General features: G+C 42.2%; 1 protein-coding gene across 2 annotated transcripts in view; it reads right to left on the bottom strand.

The window, feature by feature from the left end:
- The window catches only part of GRIA3 (glutamate ionotropic receptor AMPA type subunit 3), a 157950-nt gene extending 137086 nt beyond the window's left edge, over positions 1-20864 (bottom strand). For both annotated transcript variants that reach the window (XM_075162371.1, XM_075162372.1), the window contains exons 1-2: positions 20515-20864; positions 19481-19639 (exon numbers count right to left, since the gene is read on the bottom strand). In XM_075162371.1, the coding sequence (XP_075018472.1) occupies positions 19481-19639; positions 20515-20605 (250 nt within the window). In that variant the 5' untranslated portion in view covers positions 20606-20864. The remainder of the gene's footprint in view (positions 1-19480; positions 19640-20514) is intronic.
- Between the last annotated feature and the right edge of the window lie 1447 nt (positions 20865-22311).

Raw genomic sequence — 22311 nt, 5'->3', positions numbered from 1 at the left:
CACGAACTGAAAATTCCCAGAGTATTTTGTAACCATCAAAAAAATTTAAAAACAAACAAAAACACCCCTTCCTGGCTCTCCATTTTTCCATAGTTTAGTGCAACTAGTCCTAAACTAAATCCTATTGAAGCCATCCTATTAAGGAAAGCAACCAGGATTTGAGTTACCATATTTTTCTTTGTTCGAGTAATAAATTTGTGTTATCCCAGCTTCTTTTTCTCATCCTCTTCAATGTACTTGTTCCATCCTCAGCTGGATACAAAGTCAGTTTTTAAAGATCATCTTTAAAATGCACTCAGCCCAGCTCTCAAAAATTTTTATGGATTTAACAGCATACTTTTATATACAGCTCTTCCTCTTTTTCTTGTTATTGTGTAAAAAATGAACCGGGAAGTGATGGGACTCACTAACAGAGGGATGCGATCCTGCAACAAGTCAGAAATTGCTGCTACTTGCAAAAATAAACGAGAAAAAAAGAAGAAATGTTTCTTCCCTCTGGTTTATTCCAATGACAGTCATGTTAGTGCTATGAGTAAGGACAGCAGGAAAGACAATTTTGCACAGAGTATATGTAATCCATAAATTCACAGTGTCTCTTTAAGCATGGAACCTTTGGGATTTTATTCTGTTTTAATCTATGTTTGATAAAAATCTTTCATCCCATCAAAATTCTCGGGTTTTACGTGGATTCAGATGGTGGCCAGCTGGTAAGAGCCTCCTCTTTACTCTGGAGGAATCAAAATACTCTGAATCTGTCCCCTTACTTTGTTGAGGGACTACGGGAACAGAGAGATCGACAGAAGCAGGATAATTCAGTAGCCATGAATATATGGATACACACTACACACTAGTTCCAAAAGAAGCAAGTATGATTTAATTTCTGTTCTTCAGAAAGAAAACTTCCCTTCCATAAAATCTACCTATGATACAGTAATTGAAAATCTTTCAAAACAGCACCAGCAAACACACGAAGGTTGTGCCCTAGAAGAGAGTACTTTAAAGCAATTTCACATCTTAGAAAGAAGCGCAATTTAACTCTCTTGGCTCTGGATCCTTCTCTGAGCTGTGGCTTCCCTCACTTACTTGGTCCTCTCCTTCTTCCCCTCCAACCCCCAAAACTATTCTCAAATAAAAAATATCCTGCTATTACACAATTAACTCTGAATAAAAACATAACATGGAGTATATTACTAGGGAATAAAGAGAAACCATCAAACTGCCACAATAAAAATATTTTCTTTTACTAAAAGGGCGGTTGAAACAAATGTAAATAAGTACAGTATCTAGGATTTTCATGACTTCAGCTAAGCAGACTAAACATGCTGGGTCAAGCCAATAAGAGAAACTAATCGCTCTGTACAGAGATGTAGTCTTCTGACAAGCCACATTCTGAAGTCTCTTTCTAAAACCGTTGTATCTACAGAGTCCATTCAAACTTCCCAAATGGGGGAGAGAATCCAAAGCACAGTCAGTTAATGAGAGCCAATGATGTGGGAAATGCAAGATAATTAAATTCTTCTCCTAAAAGATTTATTTCTGAATATCAGTTTTGGGAGACCGGGGGAAAGCAAGTGAGAAATTCATCTCAGCCCGTAAAACTTAACTCACCTTTGTAAGACTCTTCTCAGGAATCAATGCTGCTGTACATATAATTTTAAAATTTTTGTCCTTGATATAAGCAGATGTTGTCTGCACAAACAGGAGATGTGCATTTAATCCATTATGCAATTGCAGTGGAAAAGAATAAAACCAAGTTTGATCCGAAAGAAAAAAAAAAACGCAAGACTTTTTACAAATAAGGAGAATCAACCATGAGAGGAAACATGATTTAGAAGGTAAGGGTTCTCCTCTAAAACAGCATAATTGGGATTTCTGTGTTTAAAAAGTTAAATTGTTGCCTAAGATTAGAAAAAGCAACTTGAATAGCTGACCCTGGAAAGATTGTTCAGGTGAAGAACTTGGGCTCGTGATTAACTGGATCTGAAAAATAACCAGTTACTTAAGCTAAGAAAGCCCACATGTTCTCACCCTCTTGAAAGACAAAAAACCATCCAGAAGCAGAGATTTGACTGACATCTAATGGAAGATCATGGTGGAGACTACAGACCGGCACACTGGCGCTTGCAATGGATATTGCTACTAACAAAGAACAAAGTAGGGGCCTGAATTAGAATATCCACCCAGCATTTTATACAGCTGAGCAGACTGTTGATAGGCAAGTTTGGACATTAGTGTGTCCAATTTCAACATCTGACTTCTCCAACAAGCTGTTAATGTCTTTATGGAGAAGTGCACAGAATATTGAAGAATAACATACCTACTTTTAGCTACAAGCCATATATAAACATCCTCTCAAATGACAATATTGCCCTTCCCTATTTCCTCCTCTGCCTTCATTTTCTTAAAAATACAGATAACCATCATATGTAATCCTTATTATCATAATTGATCTTGTATCTTTAAAAGACAAGCAAGACAGAATCAGTCATATTGCAGCTCCACAGAAGAATGAGAAAATACCACTTAGGTATTTCCTTAGGATTCCTAGGAAAATTTTCCTCTTTACTCTGAAGTGAACAGTAGAAAATATCACAGTTTTCCATAATTTAAAAAAAAAAGAAAATAGAAAAAGAAAAAAGAGAGATTCACCACTGTACATTTTTTTCACCCTCAAGCTGTCCTTTCTGCCAAGGAAGCCAGAAAAGCAAAGGTATTAAGAATATGTATCAAGCAAAAATACCGGCTTTTCAACTCCCAGGTTAGCTTTTTGAGTAACTTGATACTGCAGCTGAATAGTCAAACGTGCATCTATGCTTTAATTAGAGATAAGGGGAGCACCTACTGTTTGCATTTACAGTATATCTGGTCCATGAGCAGCAGGAGCAAGTTCAGCCATCACAACTGTTCAGCTTGTGCTGCTCTGATGCATCATTTCAGCAGGGGAGGCTTTGGTAACAATTAAGCAGAGCCATTCACAGCTGAAGAGACCCCTAAATTTTGCCAAGTGCAGTCGCTCGTTTTATCCTTGCTGCTGTATCTTGTCAGCCACTGCACCACACAAGTTATCAACAGAATCCATCTCTCTCTACGCTGACAGCGTGGGGGTGGAGTATCTATTCTCCCATAAACGTGTAGGCTATTTATTCCGCTAACTCATCCACTTTTATAGAGGATGAGCATGTAAATATCCCATCTCATAACAGGAGATTAAATTTTTAGAGAAAGAATTTTAAAATAAACCACCATCAATTATACGTGGTTGTATTGCCACAGCTTCATTGCAGAGACTGATACAAAGGAAAAGGAAGCAGAAGTGTTGAGCAGAAGGAAGCAGACAGATAAAAAGTGGCTTGCTAGGATCTGAAAAACCAATGACGAGATGCTCAAATGAAGCTTTTTCATGGTTACAAATATATTACTTATTGGTAAAGAAAAATCTCAGACTACAAAGAAAAAGGCAGAAAGAACAAGAGAAAAAAAAATTATTTTCCTATTCAGGAAATTGATAGTTTACATGGAAAACTGAAATTATGATAAAAAAAATATTCCATTTGAAAGCTATCATAGGTAATGCAAGCTAAAGAAGAATATGATCCTTTGGCAACTGAACAACACACAAATTTGTAAAGATTTCTATCCACTATACTGCCAAAAAGAACTGTTAAATATCATTTTAAGAATCATGGTGATATAAATCTGCTTCCATCCACTTATATCAGGCATACTAAGTCAAGCTACTCCAGCTGTGATCTGGACTTACATATTTTATGAAACCTTAAATACAGTTATTTAATAGATTTGCTACAATTGCAAATATATGTTAAAACACACCCAAGCATTCTACAGTTACATCTGTCATCACCATGTACTGCTGAATTTATGGTTCAATGTACCAATTAGTTCAGGTAAATATGGGGAAAGCCTGCTCTCAGGCCAGCTACTGGAGACAATGGTGTTATTTCAGATATAATCAAGTAAGCATTAGTAAAACCTAAAAAAATAATGCTCTGAGCATTTTATTCTATTTTTGATCACTCATGACTAGAGCAAGACAACGGAAATTTTCAAGCACAATACTTAAAAATCTATCTAATCTTTATTTAACAATCATAGTTTTTCAAAATACGCATCTTTCAAATACACAGCAATGCATCAATGAAAGATCACATCCTCTAAAACGTGAGAGGGGCTTTTATTTCAACTTTTGGGGTTTGTTCTCACCCATTTTGAGTTAGAACAACAGATTGCTCCAGTGAAGGGACAGAAGCTGCAGCAAAAGGGCCATCTGCTGAGCTTCTTCTCTCCAGTGAATTCTACAACAAACGGTGATGTGACGGAGCAACCCAGGCAACTGGGATACACACCATTAAGTAAGCGACAATGAAGGATGGAAAACTTTTGAGGGTAAGTGTAGACGAACACGATCACTGCATCACTGCATTTTTTTTAAATAAAAAAATGAGAAAGATGAAGGTATTTGCTATGAAACCAGAAGACTACTACTGTATGCACTGAAAACTGGGCTTGCCTCAAGGTTTTGATTTTAAAACAAAACTGCGGTAATAGGGTAGATTTAAATGGTCTCTTTTCTATCTGCATCTTCTAAGAAATCCTTTACTCATTTAATAAAATAAAATTTTCTCCACCTCCACAGAAGAAGATTGTTTAGATCAGTTGGCACCCATTGAGGTTTCATCGTGTCAGCTCATTTCAACATAAATTTGTTAACTGGTTGTTTCTAATGAAGGTATTATAATACTCTCCAGTGTCTGATACTCCATTCTGTATTCTTTCAAGTAACTTTTAATACTTTTGAATTAGGACTAAGAAAAGTCTATGTATACACTGCCTATAAGGACATATAATTCAGTGTATCATTTCATAACCCAGCTGTCAACAGAGACAACATTTCTATAATACATGTATTGTATGCGTGCCAGTATGAGATGAATAGTCCTGTAACTATAATCAATACCGTTCATTCAAACAACTGGCAGTAGCATTTCAGACAACTGGCAATTTCATCAGTTTCACTGGGCTGCCCAAAAATAAACAGCTTGAGAGGAATGAATGATCCCTGTGGTTATCTATAAATAATACTAATCTCAGTCATTTGTTTTAGGAGGTTCATTGCTGGGAGCTGCAGAAGTCTCCTATCAGTGCAAAAGGCATGGCAGGCTTCAAGAAACTAAAGAAATGCTGAAGAATTATACTGTTGGTTTTTCATTCACCCAGTTACTGTATTTACATACAGGCTCCACCAAAAGCACCAGGATCCCTCCAGTGTTACAGCAGTTCCAGCTCTGGAGCAAACTCACATGATCTCAAGGATTTGTAACCATCTCAAAAGTCAAACTGGATTCAGAGAAAGCTCCAGTGACCTGAGTAAACCTATGCTGGGGATAGCTAATGTCACTCCTGAGGGAACACGAGCAAGTTTGGGATTTTTAACTACTTCAGTGTGAAACTCAAAAGAGTTTTTGAGAGCAAAACAAACCTAACAGCTCAATGTGAATGAGACTAACGCTGAGGCTGATGAGTGCGAGGTGAACCCAGGCAGACGGGGAACAGAAGGTGCCATTCACAGGCCTGTTCGCTGTCTCTGGGAAGTGAAATGGCTCTTCTTTTTTTTTTAATTATGGTCTATCTGCTCCTATCTATCAAAGCAAGGCAAGAACAGAGAACAGAGGAAAAGGAATAAAGACAGCTGCCTAAAGGGAAAAAACAGATCTCTGCAGAGTACAGATCCCAAAGAAAACTTCCAAAGCCCTGAAGTGAAAAAAGATCCGTGGTTGAAGTGACTTTCTCTCCCTGGCAGCCTTGTGGGCTAGCACAGCAACACCAGCCAGTGAGCCTGCAGAGCGGTGGGTCACCGGCCCTGAGGCTCTGAACATATCTCCTGCTCCTGCAGGAAAATCTACTAACCATTGGGAATTACTAGGTTTTCTACCCAATTTCACCAGTTAGGAATCACAAGATGCCTGGTGTGCGCTCTAGGGAAAACAGAGGAATGATCAGTTCTCCCAAGGACCTAGAGGTCAGCACTCATCTGCTTCCAGGCAGGATTTGTGCTGCCATGAGACATCACTGCAGAGAGCTCAATACACCACCAGACTGCAGCAATTTCTTTCTTGTGGATACCATGAATGGGAGCCAAAGCCGCCACCTCAGCTCCTTCACTCAGAGTGTAATGCTCCAAAGAAACTCCATCAGATGAGCTCTGCAGAAATGCCCAAGCCCTCTGAACAGACTACTGAGCAGGAAGCAACAGCGTTATGTGTACACATCCAGGTAAACAAACCACTGCTGGACCAAGTTTAAAAAGTCACATTGTTCCATCTATAGCCATAAAAAATCACTTTTCAGTTTTAAAGCCTGTTGCTCAGAAAATTTATATCCTGGTGTGCTGGTTTTGGCTAGGATAGAGTTAACGTTCTTCTACTAGTAGCTAGTATGGGGTTGTGGTTTGGATTTGTGCTGGAAACAGTGTTGATAACACGGGGATGTTTTCGTTACTGCTGAGCAGGGCTTACACAGAGTCAAGGCCTTTTCTGCTCCTCACCCCACCCCACCAGCGAGGAGGCTGGGGGGGCACAGGGAGTTGGGAGGGGACACGGCTGGGACAGCTGACCCCAACTGGCCAAAGGGCTATTCCATACCATATGATGTCATGCTCAGCACATAAAGCTGGGGGAAGAAAGAGGAAGTGGGGGACGTTCGAAGTGATGGCATTTGTCTTCCCAAGTAACCGTTACACGTGATGGAGCCCTGCTTTCCTGGGGATGGCTGAACACCTGCCTGCCGGTGGGGAGTAGCGAATGAATTCCTTGTTTTGCTTTGCTTGTGCGCTTTACCTGTTTGCCTTCCCTATTATCCTATTTTCTATCCTTTGTCTCAACCCACGAGTTTTCTCACTTTTACTCTTCCGATTCTCTCCCCCATCCCAGCGGGGGGGAGTGAGCGAGCGGTGGGGTGGGGCTCAGCTGCTGGCTGGAGTTAAACCACGACATCTGGCAATTAAAATAATCTTCAAGTTGTAGCATTATCCAATTTACAAGCTTATTGCTAGTATAATATGAAAGACAATCAGCACACCCAGCCACACCAAGAAAGCATTTCAGTGGGATGTTTCTAGCATAACAGCCGACAGCAAAAAGATTAATGGCACCACCTTCTTCATGAAGAGAACACTCGCTTTCCAGTGGACAAACAGGGAAAGCTCACAACCCAGTTGGTGCCTCTATGCCTCTGAGAAATGAGACAGGCTGTACTGCGGAAGTTGCCTTTGCAAACAGAAAGTCAGTGGCTGTTTTAAAATGAACGCCTTGATTATATTGTTAAAGTAAAACTGTCTGCAGGACATTCATAGAGAAAAGCTAGCTTTTAAGAATGAGTGAATTTATCAAGCTGCAGATCTTTATTGCTTTGATTATCAATATTTTAAAGTCACTATTTTTTATTCTATATTGGCAATAAATCTCTACACTCTTGACCTGTAATCATCACAGCACAACATGATACACTTCTCTCAGAGATTTAAAGTTGGACTCAGTCACAAAAAACCACCCCAAACAAACTGGGTAGCATGATGGCTAAACCGTTAAAATAAAGTCTCTCAGTTTCAGGTAAATGATTAGGTAGCAGTGTACACTGCTATTAACCTAAAGTCCATAATGAGAGCTTAAATGAACAGTTCTAAGCGGACCCAGGCCTTTGTAACAGAGCTGCACTCCTGCCGTTGGCACTAATTGACCCTTTTGCTGGCAGGCTCAGCGGAGAAGGCAGTCGGCAGCATCTGAACTGCAGGCCCTTCTCTGTCATGCAGAACAAAGTCACAGTCCTGATTATCCAGGAGGTTTGATCTTAACGCTTTACACTTCTATAGCATCTTTCATCCAGGAATGAGGGCAGGCAGGCTAGCAGGGGAGAATCTTAAACTGCTATTTCCCTTCCTACACCCATTTTGCAGAAGGAGGTCTCCTGTCTTCGGAGTTTTCCAATACTTTTTGCAAGTGTACTCCACATCCACTGTATCGCACAGCTGAATTTCTGAAAAACTGAAATGATAGATTCATATTTCACACATAGCTTCACCCAGGCTTCTTGAAAACACAATTAATAATCAATTTTGGTTAAGTTATTTCCAAGAAGATTTTAATCCCCTTACAGAGAATGTTGCAACAGATTGAATCCAACCCAGCACACACAAGAAATACACAGGGCTGATACAAGCAGTTTTGGATACCACATAGTAGAAAGGAGGAATCATACTAATCCTGCTTGCAATTTTGTCCAGAAAGATGCCATTTTTAAATTCATGTGAAGATCCTGATTAAGGCAGACTATTCCAGAGCAGTAGATTCTGGAATCAATTAACCAAAGAATTCTTATTAACACAGGGAATCTCCAGACATTACCACGGAAACATAAAATCTTCTCAGAAAAGCCCGCAAGGAAAATATACTTTAATACAAATTGTATCCTCCAGCGTATGCAGCGATTGCCTCAACTCAAATCTCAAATGCATCTTATGTGAAACAGGGGCTAGCACTGCAGAACAACACAATAAGAATTGAAGACAGGAAGTGCAGATAATTTATCTGAATAAAGCTTCCAGGAGAATAACTGATTTATGTTGATAATGATCCAAGCTGGAACCTGACCAGGATGCAGGAGTTAGCAGCATCACTACCCACAATAGGTTCACTATTAATGAAAAAAATCAGGGTGTTTTTACAGATGAAAATAGGTTAAAATGTTAGCTTTATGCTTCAGCCAAAAGACCCTTTTGCCAGAGATCTGTTCTTGAATTACCTCTAGAGTGACTCAGAAAAAGGTGCCATGTTTTTCAGTCAGGGCTATCACTATTCACGCAAGCAGGTAAGAGACACAGCGAGTTAAATTTCACAGAAGAGTCTATGATTTTTAATGTCACATAGCCTCTATTCATACAAGAATTGCAAAATCCATAAACTGATGCAGAGTGAGAGAGAATAGTGGTGAAAGGTTCACAGCTACAAAAATACATATATGGGGGGAAAGGGAAAAAAAGAAAAATGAAAATCTGAAGGTAGAGATTGTATAAGTGACTTCTGCTAAAAGCAAGGTCAGCACTTTCCACTGGAGACTATTTGATTTACACTATTTTGTTTCAATTGAAAAACAAAATCTTTCCTTGGCAGATTCTGCTCTACACAGTCTATTACAGACAACTTCTGAGATACCCAGCATCATTTATAAAGGGACACTTATTACTGCTGAACGTGAACGTTTTGTTAAATTTCCCAAAGTTCCAAGAGGAAATATGTGCGACGCCGCACAAGGGGGTATTCAGTTAGTTGTTGAAGTCAAGAGCCTGGACAGCCTGGGTAGTCCTGGAGGAGAGGTGCGCTACTGATTAAGATGCTCCGAGTCTCCCTTGAAGAATCCATTGGCTGTCCTGGACCCACATCCCACACTTATCCAGAGGCTTAAAGCCAGGAATACCCCATGAGGGACCACTCTGGTTTTACCCTTTTCTGGCTTCACTCCTTCAAACTCCCGCAGAGGTACTCCAAATTTACCCTGGTGTAAATCAGATCAGAGGAAGACTCCATTATGTATCTTGACCGCCCATATTAATCTAATGGGATACAAAGGGTTTTTTTGTTTTTTTTTTTTTTTTCTGTTAGGGTAGAACAATGAAGCACTAAAACATTTAGGTCCCAGTGGTCATTGCAGATATGCACAACTACGTATCACTTGCAATTTCTTTTTGTATTATTTAGCACAAAATAACTGGCAGGAAAACACATCTGATGCATACGAATGCACATCTTTGAAACAGGACATTGTGGTTGTAGAAACCATCACTACCTTTACTACGCTCTGCATGTAGTAAAGCTATACTGATTCATGCTTTAAACAAGGAAACTTCTGCACCTGGAGCACCAAACTGGAGTAGTGGAAAACTTCAGAAGGGTTAACTGGTCTCATTTTGATCAATTTTGCGCTTCTCTCACTGCCTCTCCAGGTAATAAAGTAAGTTGCCTGTAGATGGTGTGGAAAGACATGCTATACATACTTTAACTGACAAAAATTGTCTATCCATAAAATCCGTCACAAGCAGCTTGAACTATATACCCTGAAAAATGCAGACAGCTTCTTCCAAAACACACACAATTTTTTTTCACATTCATCATCTATATGTCATTATTAAAACTGGACAGAACAGGTGCTTTTACATTGAAAAAGGCAGATTCATGTCTGCAGAAACATCTTGCTAACTTGGACAGGCTTCACAAAATTGTTTCAGTCAAGAAAAAAAATGTACAAGACCCAGAAATCATCATTTTCAAAACAAAACATTTGGCTTCAACTGAAATCGAGTCAATTTTTTGAACTCTGAAACTATTTTAAAAGCTTTTATTTTTAATTCTCTAATTTTCTCGTTGATCCCAATCTCATTTTTAAAACCTTTTTGTTACTACATCTGAAATAAAAGATTAGCAAGTCACACAGCTCCCATCATTTCCAATCATATGTGGTTTTGAAGTCATGCAGCATAATGTTCTGGGATATACAATCAGCTTCTGGGATGCACAGAACAGCAGTGAGATAATGGTTCTGTGGAGGAACTCGGTCTGAGCTGGCCGAGGCATTCAATATAAATATATAAAAACTACCATTAGTCATGAGAATCACTCTGCTGACATGGCTGAAATAGGAAAGAAATAGGATTAGCTGACATAGGATGACCAGGTACATTTTTTCTCTTTATTTTGTATTCATCAAGAGGTCATACCTAAGTAGGCACAAAAAGCAATGCTTTAAAAAGGAAATTCAAAGTAGGATAGCAGATGTTACGCTGACTGCTCACTCATTCAGCATTTTCTTAGTTCCAACTCCTTTTGACATACTCCACAATGGCAGTGAAGCCACTCTGGAGATGCTACCTGACCACTGCACAAACACTTTGCAGAAACATGGTCACGTACATTAAACTTGCTAGACAATTAAGAATCCCCCTAACAGTTTCGATTCAATGCAGGGTCAGACCCTGGGTCAGTCCTTTGCAAATCAATGGACACTGATTAGCTCTCATCTAACTGCTGGGAAAAAAGAATGCACATGAACTTGAGTTTTCTGACCACCAGACTTCATTAGAATCCAAACTTGGTGACACAAGTGGTAAAGCCTACAAAGACAAAACCCCTGTAATCGGTAAAAAACAATGTCTTACCATGTTCTGCTGTAGAGAGGCTACGGAAAATTCATCACCTGAAAAAACTTAACAATTACCATTTCTCCCCAAGCCATCTCTCCCCCTGCACCTCCCCCTCAGAAGAAAAAAACAAACAACAACCACCACCAAAAAGTTTTAAGGAATCCAGCATACACAGCAGGGTACAAAGACCGATCAAGATGTGTGTCATCATGCAGCAACCCTGTGATTCGCAAGACCTGATCCATGTTCACTAAGTGGGCTGCAGCACCCGTCTCGGACCAAGATCTCTGAAATGGAACTCAGGCAAAGAAATCACGGAAGGCACCAATCCCTGAAATGCACTGCCGCACATCTCTTGGAAAAGCTGGCAGCTGTGAGATACTGATTACAGCACGTTCTACGGACCTCACTGGGAGAAATCAACAGGCAACACAGCTTCTAGTAAAGACGGTTCTTTCTCCCACCACTCAAATAAGCAGTCTGAGTGTGGGTCAGGTAGGCAAGAATTGGCCACATGCTGTGCTGTAGAAGTGTGGACTATACTCATAATAAAGATCCCAGGTGTGTAGGAGACAAAGAACTTCCCAATATTAAACTTGCTTTCTTTCCAACAGCTTTGCTTATTTCAGGTAAAGAGCTGAAAATTTCTCCTTTGTCAAGTGATAGATTGGCTTGCTGTACAGCTGCGACACATGTTCTCCTAGGTCCATCAGTGGGAATGTACGTCGTCTTCTGGCAAGGACAGCAAATTAGTAAGTGCTAATTTCAATTTATTTTTCAGAAGCATGATGAGTAGGCTGGGTTTTGGTGGGGTTTTTTTTTTGCTTCTTGATTTTGTTTTTTTCTTGTTTTGGGTTTGGGTTTTGTTTTTTTTTTTTTAAGGAAGGGAAGTGGAAGAAGTGATCAATAAAATGAAAAAGGCACTGTTAGCCAAAGCACTCCAAGTTTTTCACTGCAAACAGCCCTGCAATACCTGTCTGATTCAGGTAAATTGTATTACCCTTGTATAAGAGATAGCAAAGCTGTGCTACCAAAAATACAAATTGACTTACTCCAAATCATGCTAAGAGCCCTCAGAAGACTCCACAATTTCCAAGTTCAGTCCCTTTACCACATGGGCTGGGCTCAAATGCTTGATGTTTGCATACGACAAAACTACTGATGGTGAAATCAGCAAGCACCATTACACACACCAGTCCAGGAGAAAGAGGTGTGAAAATAATGAAGTATACGTGGAATGAAGTAAGTATGCATGGACTATATACCATCAGAGAATGGATATACCTTTCCCAGATACCTACATATAATTTTAAAGACAGTTCTTATATTAAAAAGGACGTAAGACAGTGAAGTCACCATGCAGCCCTGCATTTTTTTAAAATTCTTGATCAGAATTACAAACATCACATTTGAATAAACTCCAACAAATGCAAGCCCAACACAAGGGCAGGACCAAGCATCCAAATGCAATCACATAACTTACAAGTGGTCTGAAAGTGAACACGTCGTAAATCGTGTTTGAAAAAAACCAAACAAAAAACTTTCAGCGTATCTAAACGTCCAAATAGTCTAGCAAAATAATCACATACAAGCGACCAAACAGGTCGCTCCATTCCAGGAGAAGAGTGCTCACCTGGGCTATTATCCAATTCTAGGAGAGCAATTCACCCATTTTACAAGTGCCTGGTCAAGTTATTCGCAGCGCCGTGTTGATCCTCATGCGTAAGGGCTTCTGTGCCTCGTGTGCAGTGTATGTGCGAGGGCTGCATGTTGCCACTCGCTATTTTAGAAGCGGTTATGATAAAACAGACCCAGTGCCTCAGACACCACACGGAGGATATGCAGGAATGACTGCTAGGAGGATTCATTGACATAACTCCTTCCTACAGTCACTCTTCCTCTTTACACAGAAACCTCATCACCAGTTTCTCTCTTGCTCTGTGTATATATGATAGTTTTACCCCTAATAATTACATCTTCGTGAGATCAACTAAAAAGGCACGCACTGTCTTTGAATGGTTCACATATAGCTACGCGCTGATAAATTAACTCTGCATTTCTGGTGCTATAGAAATACCTCCAAACTGCCCGATACAGAATACATACTGTGAAGCTGTGTGGTAGTTATTAGTGTCCACACTGCAATGACTACAAACAGCCGAACTTGAGTGTCTACTTTGGAGTCTTCATCAGATGACTGCATACGAAAAATTCCAAGATGATTTGAAGTTTGAGGTTTCTAGGGCATCTGATATTCTGAAGATCAACAATAATATAAAGCAGGTGATATAACGGAGGGAAGCATGCCTCTGCCAGGAAACGTAACACATACACATTTAGAAGAAAAAGAATCCCCATGGATGAAATCTGGAAATTGCTTCACTGCAGTGATCATCACATAGTTTCACAGAAACTGGTTTGATCTAGATCAATCATTTTTATATTTCTATTTTTAGATCGCCACATTGTTCCAGTGGAGGTACAAGGCCCTGTACAGCAAACCTCATGCCAATAGGTACAGAGTTTTTAGGCTGCCTTATGAGCTCCCTTAGAAAGGGGACCATGGCCTTCCAGTGATCCATACTTTACAGCAGCATAGAAAGCACTGATCTTAGGCTGTAGCTTAAATGCCAAATGCAAATTAAACATAAACATCTTTCTCACAATAAATGAACATGAGTTTTCAATTATATGGTTTGGCTTGGTTTGAAACTGAACTATGAAACCAAAGTGTTGCTGCTTTAAAACATTTTAAGGATGCCTAACTAAATCAAAACTAGCATTCCAAAATCGGTAATGACAAAACATGTACTTTAAATGGAAAAATGTTAAATCACTGGATTGTGACAATAAAGAATCATTAAAGATACATCAGCTCCCTCATTTCACACCTTCTTGCAGAACAGTCCTACACTTGCAGTAGGACGGCCTCCTACCTCCCAGACACTGAACACAGCGAACCCAGCGGAAAGACACCCACTGTTTTCTGTGGCTCTTGGACAAGCTCCCGACTCAGCCTTCAACAAAACTGTGGCTTTTTGTTGTTGTTAAAAGCTACTGCCACATGCTTGTTTCCTATCATGGCATCTCCGTTTCCTCCTAGAGATAAACTACAGCTGTTACACATTTTATTGGAATGTGTAGTTAATCAGTAGCTCTCCGACCCATGCCAATAGTCTCATGGGTCCTCCAAGCCCAGTGCTATACAGGAAAAGTGAACAATTTCATCTCTGCATCTGCAGAAAATCTTTCCAAAACTGAACAAGTAAATGGCACTCTTAATTGTGCTTTACTTGTCATTTATTTGGTGAATTCAGAGTTTCTCAAAAAAGTGTCCATTCATATGAGATTTTTTTCCATCTTTACAGCATGAGTTAAATGGAACACTAACAAATAGTATATAAATAACTATGTATGTAGCAGAGGAGGAGAGAAAGGAGAGTCAGCTTATTTTAAAATTAATTTAAGAAATAATAAAACATACTTGAAAGCAGTATGGTTACATCTGCTAACACTGAGATGACATTCAGCTTAATGACAAATCATCTGCTCTGCCACAAAGTTGAAACAAACTTTAGTTGGAACACACGCTTCACCTTTCAACCTACCCCAATATTGCAAAAGCTTTGACCGCTAAACTAAAGCCAGCTGCTTTTCTTTGTCACACAGCAGTAACATACAATACTTGAGCACATTCTGCAGCATAAAAGGCATTTTCAGGGATCTGTAATGAACAGAGTTGTGTAGAAAGCACATTTCCAGGTGTTCTACCACAGAATGCTGGGAGAAACCACAGTGCATTCCTTATCGGGAGAATGAGGCACCTACCCTGTGGTCTCTACTTATGCAAAACCACCAGTACACGGCCCAAACTTGGCAAGACTTTCAGCGAGACATGCTTATGCTTTTGGCAGAAGGGAGCTGACCAGTTTCAGCATCCGTGTCCTTTGCCAGCTGGCCAAAGAGTACACAGATGCAAGGGAAGCAAATTATCTGCCCACTGGCAAAAAGAAATGCTGAGCAGCACCTAAGGAAAAAGTGCGTGTGTGTGTGCGTGTGTGCACGTGTGTGAGTGAGTATGCATGTCAGCGCATATATATATGCGCTTATATATAAAGGCATATATATATGCCTTTCCCAAGGCACCTGTGCCTTGGGAAAGGGAGTAATACAGTTGAACTGGAAAAATTGTCTGCTACTAACCCTGTGGTATCATTTTCTGCAACGTTCTCACAACAACAAACAGGCACTTTTCCCATTAAAATCTTCCAGGTTGAATGTTAAAGATTAAACACAAGGACTGCAAGGATGCTAAAGAAAAATTTTCTAAGAAAGTCTGAAATCAGACCCACTCAAGAAAGTGTCCATAAAATCACTTACAGGATTTTAGCAACTTAAGGTAAGCATGTCATTGTATCTTCCTTCTTTTTTTGGTCTCTTAAAGAACGAGTGCCTATGGAAAAAACACTACACATCAACATTTGGTAAAATATAAAAAGCCTTCTGAGTTCAGAAGATGTATGAGAAATGACTCAGAAAAATTAACAGGACAAGAATTTGCAGCTGATATGTTAGGTTTAGCCGAGAGAGGGAATCTGCCTGTAGATTAATTAGATGCTGCAATCATAGCCCCTTTTCACCCATACACATCCCACCACTATCATTACATGATCAACAGATTTTAATGAAAACTAATGCTTTCTTTTGAGAAATTCCATGGGGACTACATATAAGGTTGAGTTTACTTTTCTAAATATTTCTTGAAAATTGTACATAACGCAAGTGCGTATTTGTTGGCTGTAAAGGTGTACAACAGCAATTTTTTGCAATGACAGTGCAGAGAGGGAATATGAGATCTGTGTGCTAATGAGCTGACACTGCAGAGGCTAGAGCAGTGTTAGTATAGTGCACTACAAGTGCAGAGCAGAAAGACATACGTGGGTTATTTCTAGGGAATATGATCTACAGAACTGTACGCATAATTCAACATTAATACTAACATCCTTCATCAGAGGTTGTAAGAAAAGCATGAAAGACGCTTCAGTGATGGATTTATACGTTTGAGTTGCTATATTCATATTATTCTGAAAAAGCCAGCTCTCTCCCTACATGAGCATTTTTGAAAACAATATAACATCCATGTTTTACTTGATTTTATTCATCCACAGGTCAAGTTAACTTTCTTCCTTTCTGTTTTTTCTGATGGCAAAAAGCTGCATATTTAAAAAGATGTAATAAATCCCCGCAGAGCCAACTGATAAACTTCAGTTCACCTTTAAATACACTGCAATTTTCATCTGTGTTTGCATTTGCTCTCTGTTAAGATATCATACAGCTAAATAAATAGGTGGGCAGATAAATACAGAGTGGATGAATACTGTATGCATGCGTGTAAATTAAATATACAGAGATGGGCTCGGTGCTAGCAGTGAAGCAGGGAATACATGTACATGAATCAAGATTATGCATCATTTAACTGAAAAAGGAATGAGAGGGAGGGGCTTAGGGCAGGAATTTTCTTTTGCTTCTAAACAAGTTTGTTCCCATGTTGGGATATTGCCAAATCAGCCCTACCAGAGGTGGGTTTTTTATCTCTGGCTCGTGAGGATACTTCAGAAGAGATTTTTTTTCTCCTGCCTCTGGAATGCACCAGATTGCACCAAGCGGGATGTGCAGCTGTATGCCAGGAACATAAGTCTTTCCTGAGCAGAGCCCCCCTCAATTCCTGCACACATGAACACTTACTACAGCCACTATGATATAAATCAAAGCAAAGGAGAACAAAAAGTATTATTTTATGGATACTGACTAGTACAGGCACTAGGCTCACGCTACACACGCTACTTTCTCCAATTTCCCTTCAGTTCCTTTACCTATCCCACCACTAAGTCAGTCACAGCCTCTCTCTTCACTGAAGGCAGTCAGAGTCACTGCAGGTTTCTCTCCTATGGATCCCTGCCAATTGCAAATATTGATCAAACGGCTGTGTGACAGCACTGGAGACAATTCATGCTTATCTCCAAGAGAAGTAAAAATGTTGGGGAAAGAATTCCTTCATGGATACAGCAGCACCCTGAAATTATCTGCCGCTCCACTGGGAAGTAAGGATGTGATTAAGGGTACTTAGGCCAGAATGTTTTACATGTTAGCCAGGTAGTGTGAGGAGCTATTAGTTCATCCTAATGCATCGATATGTATGAGCATTCCGACTTTCAAAGATAATTGCTTCCAGATCTAAAAAGAGCAACTGATTCTTCTATTTTTTTTTATTTTGAGCTACAGAGACCGATATGACTGGTGACTTGAACTCACCGTATTCTTTTCCTACCAACAGTATTACCAGGTGGTTGACATAGCTATGGACAAGGTCACCTTTTCATTTTCTTTCTTCTGTTTCTTTTTTCACACCTTCTATTTTTAAATAGGTTACTGTAGGTTGGTATTCTCTGGTCTACGGTTTCTCTAGAGATTTAAGTTTTCCCAATTTTACTACACCGGTAATACGTGTGTTGGAACATGCAGCCCTATACTACAGAAAACCATCTCATCTTACTAAAATCGCCACAGCTTTCACTAAGCAATGACAAAAATCATTAGATGTCAGAAGATGGAAGCACACTGACTAAATAATACATTGACTGCCTCTGAACGAGCGTGTGGTTCACTTGTCTTGGTGGGATCTGTAAAGAAGTGCTTGGTAGAACTTTTAAAAAACAACTAATAATTAATCACCCAAGCAGTTTAATGTATTTAGTTTAAATCCATATAATTGATATTTAGGAAACTATGTTTGAGATACAGCCTCTTGAAGGGATTACACTGATTAAGGATTAATAGTCTGATGGTTTTTGTAAGAGCTGTTGAGGTTGGATAGGATTAGTAAAATAAGATGCAAAGTACAGACACACTTTTATTTACCATTTTTTTCCACTTTACCAAATATTTTTATTGGATATTACATAATTAACCCCCCTGCAAAAGTTTTAAAGGTCCTAATTCAAAGCATTTTAAAAAGTGTAACGCTGCACTAGCAAGAAGCAGTCACATGGGGGATATGTTAGAATATCAATCCAAAATTTGTCCAAATATTTCCTTATTGTATATTTTCTAACCATCAACTTTCTCAGAAAATACCTGAAATCCTAGAAGAATAAAACATCTACTTGTCCAGCCTTCTGATTATACAGCGCGGGACAGGAATATAAGAACAATCCTATCCCCAACAAACAAAAAAATGAAGAAGAAAGATATTCAAAACGTGAAATTGCTTTAAAGCAAGAGATACTAGTTTTCTGTACTCCCATACTTCATTGTTTTAGTACAATGCTTCCTCTTTGAACATTTTATACTGTAAGTGTATGAACAGGAATCCTGTTCATAACACAAAGATAGTACATTGCATTCAGAGGTCCTTTTAGATCATGTACAGACATATTTCTGTATACTGCAAAGTGCATGCAACCACCTTCCAAGAAGACTCCATTCATTTTCAAAGGTTTACAGTAAAAACTGTATAAAACTGAATTTGGACACATCAGTAAAACAAATATTCAGGAACTGCTATTGGTCAAGGAATGCTTTTTTAAATGCAGAACACGCACCAGTCTTTCAGAAAGAGATTTCGCATTTTAACACCACATTAACACTACTCAAAGTTCTATTTTGCTTCTTCTGTTAATAAAGGCTCAAATTATACGTATGCACTGCTTGTGCAGAGCTATTTCTCATAACGCTAAGCGTTCTGATTCCATTTTCTCTCCCCTCAGCTCTAACGGTACTTGTCAGTTTACAGTCTCCTCAGCTTTTAACAGGACTTTCACTGTAAGAAAACAACCCAGTATTTCAGGGCAGAGGATGCAAGTAAGCCCCTCTAGCTTTGTCCCCTCAAGGTCACTTGTAAACGCTGTTTCTGTTTTATTCCTACTTGGTATTATTTGCAAATTATGCTGTTTCACACAGCTAGGTTGTAGCCTCAACAGAAAAGGGATGTTACTTCAGTGGCAATTCACTGATCGCAGCTACACAGCGCTGCTATATAAATAACATGGTTGTTTTTCTGGAAAACAAAACTAAAGGGGTGAAAAGAAGTGGTGAGAGAACTTTCCCCAAGGTATTATTCAACCATATAATGCTGCAAATCTACTAAACCTCATGTCAGTACACACATTTGTTGCACTATATTGTATGAACAAGAACCCTAGGCTACCAGGGAGAAACTGAATGTAAGGATAGGTAACAAATAAATATTTTTTAAAGAAGCATGTATTTACTTACAAGCATTTGTCACTGAAAAACTGTTGGAAGAGTCCAAGTGATCTACATGATAGTTCAAATGGAAGGGCTTCTCTGTGGTATTTTGGTTTGTGTTGTATAACTGCACAGCAAATCGAAATGCACTGTGCTCCTGAACAGTGTTCCTCATGAAAAGTCCACCTAGGATGGGAAAAAAAAAAGAAAAAAAGGGAAAAGGTATTTCAGAATTAATTTTGAGGAGAAACATGGCAGTAAGTTATATTTGCATACTGCACATCTCAGGAAAGAATGAACAGGAGCAGCCTGAGCCTGAGCAATTCTGACAGAGCACGGACATGAAATACATACTCCAAGTCCAAAGTTAGGCTTTTAAAGCCACACATCACATCCAGGTGCCCCCTGAGCGACCGGGAGTCACTGGGAGCTGCGGGTCCACCTTGAAAACCAGGCCACTTATACCCGGATGCCCACACACAGATTTAAGTGTCTAACTTGGGGAACTGTGGCTCCTAAATTCTCTCCAAACGAGCCAAATAACGCCTCTGTAGAGTTATTTGCTAAGCACACGGGTGGCGTGCGGCGTGGCAAACGTGCGGTTTTAAACGGTCTGGTGGAGAACACGCACAGCTGAGCGTGTTTCACTCGCATGCCCTCAGCCTTACGGCTCGCTCGGCCCCAGGTTTAGGGCACGTCGTTACAGATCCACGCCGTTACTCTCTCACATTATCTGCCACACGGGATGCGCTGCTTCAGGGCGCGATTCCGCATGAGCACGGACCAAATCCTCCCGCCGCTCCTGAGGTGAATGGACAGCGCAGCAGCCCGGCACCGCTGACAGCCGCCCGCCAGCGCAGCCCAGGCACCGCTTCTGCCTCTCGCTCACAACAACGGGAAGCAGCCGGAGCGGGGCTGGCCCCAGAGCTGCCGGGGCCGCCCGCACCCCTACCCGGCGGCGCCCGGGCTCGCCCCCCGCCGCCCCCCGCTCCCCCTCCACACAACTTCCCCTCGGCTGGCGGGGGGAAGCGGCGGGTCGCGGTGCCGCGGCGGGCGCTTACCTATACTGATGGTGTTGGGGAAGCCTGCCAGAGCCTCCCCCAGCAGCCCCGCCAGCAGCAGCAGGAGGGTCCGGGGCGCGCTCTGCCCCATTTTCTTCAGCCCCTGCGGTTCAGCCCCTAAAACGAAACTGGCGGCACAGGCATGGGCGCAACTGGAGACTCGGAGTAGTGTCAATGGTGGTGGCGATGCTGGCGGAGGTAGTGGGGAGGATGGTCCCCCACCTTTCTTCCCTTCTTCTTTTTATTTTTTTTTCCTTCCCCAAATCCCTCTCCTCTCGTCTTCACCCCAGCCTGGGAGGGCTCATTGGCTGCGAGGTTGCCTCTCTCCCCCCGTCTCCAGCAGCCCCCCCAGCGCAGGGACTTCCCCCAAAGATGGTGGGTAGCGGAGCCGGCGAGGCTGCTCCGCCCGGGCCGGGAGGGGGTTATCGATCAAAGTTGGCGTGAGGCGGGCTGGCAGCCGCCCGCCGCTCGGCTCGGCCCGCCCGCCCAGCCCCGGCGCTGGCGTCTCCCGGCCGCGGCGGCAGCGCTCGGGGCTGCGGTCGGAGGGAGCTGACCGGCCTCACGTGGGCCGGCCCGCGGGCTGCAGCTGGCCCCTTTAAAGCTGCATCGCCTCGGCGTGTGTGTGAGTGCGTGTGTGAGTGCGGGGCGTGCGCCTCTCTGCGGGCGGGGGAGGGGCGGGGAGCCGCGCCGGAGCCGGGAGAGGAGGGCGGGGGGCGTGAGGGGGATGCGGCCGGGGTCCTGCCCGCGCCCGGCGGCGGCGGGGCAGGGCCGGGGAAGGCGGGCGGTGCAGGCGCCTCAGGGCCGGGGGCCGAAAGGCGGCAGAGGCGCTTCACGGCTGGGGGCGAGAGGCCCCATGAGGGCGGGAGCAGCCGGGTGCCGCCGGGCCTGCCCCTCGGCGGGCGGAGGACGGCGCCCGAGGTGCGGGGGCGGCCGGGGGCGAGGGCCCGCGCGGCGCCCGCGGCCCCGCCTGAAGGGAGAGGGCTGGCGGGGAGGCGGGAGCGTGGGGGCTGCCGGAGGGAGGGCTGGAAAAGGCCACAGGGCAGCCAGCAAGGAGCGCAAAGGGACGATGCGCTTTCCCAGAGGGGCTGCCTGCCCTCCGCCCGAGTTCTCCCCATCTCGCCCTCCTCCGGTGCTAACGCCAGAGGGGGGAGGCTCCCGCGTTCATCTGCCCACAGTGCCATGAAGCGAAGAAAGAAGGGATGAGTTTATCCCACGCAAGGGAGTATTAGGTCCTTTCCAACCTCCTCTAAAGGAAGGAAATCCAACAAAGTCTCCCTGTTTCATCCCTTAGCTGGGAAAAGACAGGCAGGGAGCATCTCTGTCAGAGGCTGTGTTGCCCCAGCACAGAGCACAAAGCGTGGCCTACCCGATGGCCGCAGGGGAGCAGGCAGGTGGGTGTTGGACATCCCGCGTACCTCTCTGCTACCCGCCTCTTGGCTGAGCACCAATCTTGCTATACCCCCGGCGTGCACATCCATAGGGAGCTATTGTGCTTCTGCTTGACGCTTGGTTCTCTGAGGGGTTGATCTTGCACCCGTCCCCTTGACACCTTGCTATATGGATCCTGCAGCTCTCTTCTCTTTTTGCTGCTTTGAGGCTCACAAAACTGTACAAAATGGAGACAGAAAAGAGATATTAGGTCACCTAGTCCATCTCGTAGGCCCAGGGAAGATTGTTCTTCACTTAATGTTTCCTTTTCCTCTGATTTCAGCAGGTCACTTTCCCTTGGTCCTTCTCTGCCTTTCTTTCTTAATCTCAGACTCTGGTGTTCTTTGGGTCTATGTTAGTTGAATTAGG

Source organism: Calonectris borealis, chromosome 13, assembly GCF_964195595.1.
Source record: "Calonectris borealis chromosome 13, bCalBor7.hap1.2, whole genome shotgun sequence".
In the NCBI taxonomy this organism is placed as follows: domain Eukaryota; kingdom Metazoa; phylum Chordata; class Aves; order Procellariiformes; family Procellariidae; genus Calonectris; species Calonectris borealis.
Note: the sequence above shows the minus strand (reverse complement) of the source record. Positions and strands in the feature narration are given on the sequence as shown.